General features: G+C 38.5%; 1 protein-coding gene across 1 annotated transcript in view; it reads left to right on the forward strand.

Annotated features, from left to right (window-relative positions):
- Window positions 1-5,490, forward strand: part of PEX1 (peroxisomal biogenesis factor 1) — a 71,687-nt gene extending 66,197 nt beyond the window's left edge. Inside the window, exon 24 of the mRNA XM_061197807.1 lies at window positions 5,220-5,490. Coding sequence (XP_061053790.1) covers window positions 5,220-5,304 — 85 coding nt within the window. The 3' untranslated portion in view covers window positions 5,305-5,490. The remainder of the gene's footprint in view (window positions 1-5,219) is intronic.
- Window positions 5,491-6,574: the final 1,084 nt, after the last annotated feature.

Here is a 6,574-nt window from a genome sequence, read left to right on the forward strand (position 1 = left end):
TTAAAGACTTAAACATCAGACATGACACCATAAAACTCCTAGAAGAGAGCACCGGAAAACATTGTCTGACATAAAATATTACTACATAAATTGTAGCAATATTTTCTTAGCTCAGTCTCCCAAGGCAATAGAAATAAAAACAAAAATAAACAAATGGGACCTAATCAAACTTACAAGCTTTTGCACAGCAAAGGAAACCATAAACAAAACAAAAACACAACCTATGGAATGGGAGAAAATATTTGCAAACAATGTGACAGACAAGGGGTTAGTATCCAAAATATACAAATAGCTCATAGAACTCAATAACAAAAAAACAACCCAGTCGATAAATGGGCAGATGACCTAAATAGACATTACTGCAAAGAAGATATACAGGTGGCCAATAGGCACATGAAAAGATGCTCAGTGTCACTAATTACAAAACTACAATGAGGTACCACCTCACACCAGTCAGAATGGCCATCATTAAAAAGTCTACAAATAGCAAATGCTGGAGAGGGTGTGGAGAAAAGGGAACCCTCTTACACTGTTGCTAGGAATTTAAATTGGTGCAGCCACTATGGAAAACAATATGGAGGTTCCTCAGAAAACTAAAAACAGAGTTGCCATATCCAGCAATCCCACTCCTGGGCATATACCCAGACAAAACTATAATTTGAAAAGCTACATGCACCCCTATGTTCACAGTAGCACTATTTACAATAGCCAAGACATGGAAACAACCTAAATGTTCATTGACAGATGAATGGATAAAGAAGTTGTGGTATATAAATACAATGAAATATTACTTAGCCATAAAAAAAGAATGAAATAATGCCATTTGCAGCAACATGGATGGACCTAGAAATTATCATACTAAGCAAAGTCAGAGAAAGACAAATACCATATGATAGCACTTATATGTGGCATCTAAAATACGATACAAATCAACAAACATGTACAAAACAAAAACAGACTCACAGATAATAGAGAACAGAACTGTCGTTGCCAAGAGGAAGGCGGGGTAGAGGAGAGAAGGGATGGGAGTTTGGGATTAGCAGAGGCAAACTATTTTATATAGGATGGATAAACAAGGTCCTACTGTATAGCACAGGGAACTATATTCAATATTCTGTGATAAACAGTAATAGAAAAGAATATGAAAATGAATATATATATGTATAACTGAGTCACTTTGCTGTACAGAAGAAATTAATACAACATTGTAAATCCACTATACTTCAATAAAATTTTTTAAAGAAAAGATTCCTATGTTCTGAAGCTTCAGGGTTTAATGCAGTATGCATTTAAAATTTTTGGATAAAGCATTCAAAGGACTTCAGATGCTTTCCTTTTTTCTGCATGTATAATTCAACCTTGGATCAATTCACCTTAGGGGGAAAAGCCTCTACTATTGCTTCTATCAGCCCCTGAACATTGCCCTTGAGCTGATCCACTTCCTGATTATTTGTAGGAGAACCTGAAAGAAATTCTGGTCATCTGTTTACCCTGTGAGGGGGGTTTTCCCCAGGTGCCATCTGGCTTGTCTGATGGCTGCACTGTAATCACAGGTGGGCAGAATACCCCTTAGCAGCCAGTCAAGGTCCCTGTGAGTGGGGTTATAGATAACCACTAATCTTTCTAACTCCTCTTTAAATTCGGTAGTATGTTCTGAAAGTGCAGGTAAAAGGGCTTTATGATTTATTGGATCTGCTGCTATCCATGGGACATGAATTCTTTGCAGTGGCGGTCCAGGCTACATACACAAAGGATGCTGCATAGCAAGGCCCAAAGGTGGCAGAGCCTGATTACAGGGCCCTGGAAAGTCAGAGGAGTTGTAAAGGACAGCAGTGCTAGCCTTACCACCCATCCTGGGTGATTCTTCTAAATTCACTTCCTGGCTTTTAGCATGTACACAAGTAAGCCTGTATACCCCTTGCCTGGAAGTCAGGCCAGAGTGCTCTCTGTAAATCTTGTAAGGAAAGGGAAGTTAAAACAGGTAGACAGGGCCAGATTTTGAGAAGGGGGATTTACATGGAATGTGGACTTTTTCTTTTGAGTCTAATTTCTGTTCTTTCTGTTAAGGGAGTCCCCAAGGCTGGCTGTTGTACTCCTCTGTGTCCTCTTTTTAATTTTGTCTTTCCATCAGTTGATGGAAAGACAGTTGTTGATGGAAATACAGTTGTTTAGCATGAGAGCTCGCTCACTTTTTTTCTCAAAAATAGAAGTTTTTCCAGTTCAAAGGATCCATTCTCTGGCCACTGACAAATATGGTCTTATATTAATCTTAAAGGTGACTCAAACCCATAAGCCTTTTTATGGCTTAACCATGAACACAAGAAGTGTCCCAAAAGAGTGCAAAAGATGTAGCTTTCACAAGATCCACAAAGTTTACTCCCAGAATTAGCCAAAGAAAGCAAAAACCTTCATTGTCACAGGTAGTAAGAATGGTATAGTGAAAACGGAATTCCCACCAGAATGGGTGATGCCTCTAGTCACAGACCTGCTCATCTCTGACACTGGGCAGGCGTTACTGGAATGGGACTTTTCCAGCACTAACAAGACAACGAAGGTTGAGACAACAAAGGCCCCTTATGGGCTGGGACACCTTAAGACAAACTTCTGAAGAACTGGCACAGTTGGACAAAAAGAATGCTGCTTGTTGCACTATTTACAATAGCCACAACATGGAAGCAACCTAAATGTCCATTGACAGATGAATGGATAAAGAAGATGTGGCACACATATAAAATGGAATATTACTCAGCCATAAAAAGAAATGAAATTGAGTTATTTGTAGTGAGGTGGGTGGACCTAGAGACCTAGAGACTGTCATACAGAGTGAAGTAAGCCAGAAAGAGGAAAATACCGTATGCCAGTGCATATATATGGAATCTAATAAAAAAGAAATCGTACTGATGAACCTAGGGGCAGAACAGGAATAAAGATGCAGATGTAGAGAATGGACTTGAGGGCACGGGGAGGGGAGGGGAGGGGGAAGCTGGGAAGAAGTGAGAGAGTGGCATGGACATATATACACTATCGAATGTAAAATAGATAGCTAGTGGGAAGCAGCCTCATAGCACAGGGAGATCAGCTCGGTGCTTTGCAATGACCTAGAGGGGTGGGATAGGGAGGGTGGGAGGGAGACGCAAGAGGGAGGGGATATGGGGACATATGTATGCATATGGCTGATTCACTTTGTTATACAATAGAAAAACTAACACAGTATTGTGAAGCAATTATACTCCAATAAAGATCTATATATTAAAAAAAAAAGAATGCTGCTTGTCACTTCATGTCTCAGATCCTGAGTCTATTTGGCTGCCCACCAGTTACAAGCTGATACTTGCATCTTCTGGCTGGCTTCTCTCTGGTTAAGCCAGAGAGAATATTTTCACTGGTCATGAAGCCAAGCTCTCAAGACAAAACAAGACGAGGGGGAACCTCACCCGTTTTTTAAATATAGGGGACCCACAGCAAAGTTTGTCTAAACAGATGCAGGTCCATTAGAACTGTGAACTCACCAGTCTGTGAGGCTGGCCCGCACAACAGGCTCAAAGGACCGATGCCTGCATTTCTACGCTATGGTTTTCCTCCTTATGAAAAGTGACACAAAAGCTAGAGACAAAAGAAAACAGTAACCATGGAGGAATTGGATCAATAGAAAACAAAAGTACTCAGAACAGATGTTTTCCAGAGTCACTATACCTAAGGAACTAGTTTACACAAGTATTTTTCTCCTGCTAATCTAAATTTAGAAATGGACTCTCACCACTTCCAGGAGATTGACCTGAAGGATTCTTACCGTCTGCCGGCTCTTGTCAGAGGTCCCAGGATCTCCCACCTGCAGCCCCAGAGCAAGTGGTGTCCAGCCAGTGGAGCCCCCCATGCGTACCAAATTGTAGGGATAGAAAAATTTTCCCTTCCTCCCTTCTAGGTTCTTTGGCTAATCTAATAATTAATTGACATAAGATGTTACCAGGTGAAAAACTAATTTCGTACATACAGGAACCCCATAAGAATGAGACTTAAAGGCAGTCTCCAGTTGAGGCTTGTATACTGTCCTGAGCTAAGGAAAGGGATAGGGGCCTGGGGCTTCAGAGGGGAAGAAGGCAATTCACAGCAGATGAGAAGAGCAGATGTTTGCCATGCAGATTAAAAAAAAAAAGTTCTCTCTGGTAATAGCTCTCTTTCTGGTGCAGGCCCCCTAGCGAAATTCTTTTAGGCAGTTAAGGGAGAGGTAAAAGGCTTTTCCTGAGTCTGCTTGAAAGGTCTTCATTCCTTTCAGCTCAAAATAATCCACATGCCAAAGTGGTTCATTTTGGGGGTGGCATATTCTGCCCCCCCCTTCAACATAATATGTACTCATTGCAGAAAAATCAGAAAACAAAGAGAAGGGAAAAAAACCCAGAAATGTCCCTTAACCCCACTACCTCCCAAAGCATATTTATTTGTATGCTCATATGTTTTCTCTTACTAAAATAAGACACTCTGCACATATTGCTGTAGAGCAGTCCCCCTTTCATCCGTACATACATCTTTAATATCCTTCCACATTTTAAATATGTTACTACTTTGTTTTTAATGTCATTTTATAATATAGATATACCATAACATCAATTTTTGGACATTTAAGTTGCAGCCACGTTTTCACTATAGGCAATGTGATAATGAACATTCTTATACCTGAATGTTTGCACATATCCTTACTTATTTCACTGGGATAGAGGTAGAATTGTTGCACCACAGTGTACTCACATTTTTTAATGCTTTTGAAATCTATTGCCAAATTGTCTTCCATAAATACCAATGTATTTTGCAACAGCAGTATAATTATAATAGTACCAGCTTCACCACACCCTACTGTTAAATACTGTAGTATTTCTCTAAACTTGGCCAATTTAATTGGACAAAAGTTATATCTTAAAATTTTACATTTCTTCTATTAAAATACAGAGGTTATGTTTTATATATTAATCATTGCCATTTGTATTTTATCTTTTCTAACTTGTCTATTCATCCCCTTTGTTCTCTTTTTCTATTAGAGTGTTCAACTTTAAAAAATTTTCGTGTAAGAACTTCCTGTAATTTCTTGCACATATTTTTTTCCAGCTATTTCTCTTTTGTTTCTTAAAAAATTCTGTTTGGAAACAAACCATTGTTTTTTGTTTTATAAGTTTAGCATTTACATGTATTAAATGTTACCTCACTTTTTTTTTTTTTTTTTTTTTAAGGTATGAAAGCTTTCAAAATCCAAAGAAGAGAAAAAATCAAAGTGGAACAGTGTTTCGACCTGGACAGAAAGTAACTCTGGCATAAAATATACTTCTGATTTTTTTGTGTGTTTATGTGTGTGGTGGTTTGTCCCTGTGTTGTAACAGTGAAAATGGTGTCTGTACATTTCTTTTTAATTTATCTTAATTTGTTAATCTATAAAATCAAAGATTTGGTAAACCTGTGTTTATGTAATGATCAGGATTACTTGATATTAATACTTTAGAATAAATTGGGATACTTAAGAGATTCTGTATTTTATTACCTATATATTTAAATCCTTAATGAAGTAATATTGGCCACATGGAATAACTGATTTTTTCTCCTTTGAAGAAGAAAAGAGAATGTAATTAAATACGTTTCTTAGAATTCACTGACAGTTGCATATTCAGCATCTTTCTTGCATTTGACAAGCTTTATGCTTAGCACCTTCTTGACTGTTTTGGAAATAAAATATCCAATTATCTATTGTTCCAATTATCTGTTCTGATTATCTGAAAATGTGGAATTTACACACAATTTAAATAAATTTAGTTGGTCCTTCAATCAGCAGTGAGATGACATCCCCCTAATATACTACATCCAGCTGCAAAGCCAGGAGCTTGAATGATGTCCATTCCTCCCCCAACTCCATGATGACTTTATCGGGATGTGCTCTCATCTATGAACTAAATTGTAAAGTCAGTCACTATCAACACAAACTATATATAGTAATGTGGTAAAGGGAAAGGAGAAAGCTAAGTAGAATATGCAAATAAATGCATAAGACAGCAAAGAAAAATGTACAGGCTGTAACCATTGCCCTTTCTGCAATTAATCATGAGGCCATGTTCCTCTGACTTCAGCCGTCACCTTAGTGGATTAGAGGCCTTTACTAAGTGGGATGGTCTAAACCTTCATTTCCATCTGCGCCTTTAGTGGCCTAAGATTGCAGATGTCTTCCATTAAATTTACCATGAACACTCAGTATTACAAGGTTCCCGTCATACTTCTCCCATCCCCCAGTGTATAGCACCAACTCTGTATTCACTCAGCCAATATTGTAATCCTCCCCTTTCAAACCATTGGAATCATCACTATGTTCCCTTCATAGAAGCAGTCCTCCTTTGCTTCCCTCTAAACCAGCAAAGCTCAGAATCACAAGGAATGCAAGCAAAGATGTTTGAGTCACTAGGTATTAACTGAGAAGTGCCATTCTCCCTTGCACTTTGGTTCCCAGATCCTTCTATTAAAGCCATGGTCACTGGTTCACAGTATATACTATATGTACTACATCTTGCAGAACAGGACTCCACCCTCACAGAGTTATCTCGCC

This window comes from Eubalaena glacialis, chromosome 8, assembly GCF_028564815.1.
Source record: "Eubalaena glacialis isolate mEubGla1 chromosome 8, mEubGla1.1.hap2.+ XY, whole genome shotgun sequence".
NCBI classification, from domain to species: domain Eukaryota; kingdom Metazoa; phylum Chordata; class Mammalia; order Artiodactyla; family Balaenidae; genus Eubalaena; species Eubalaena glacialis.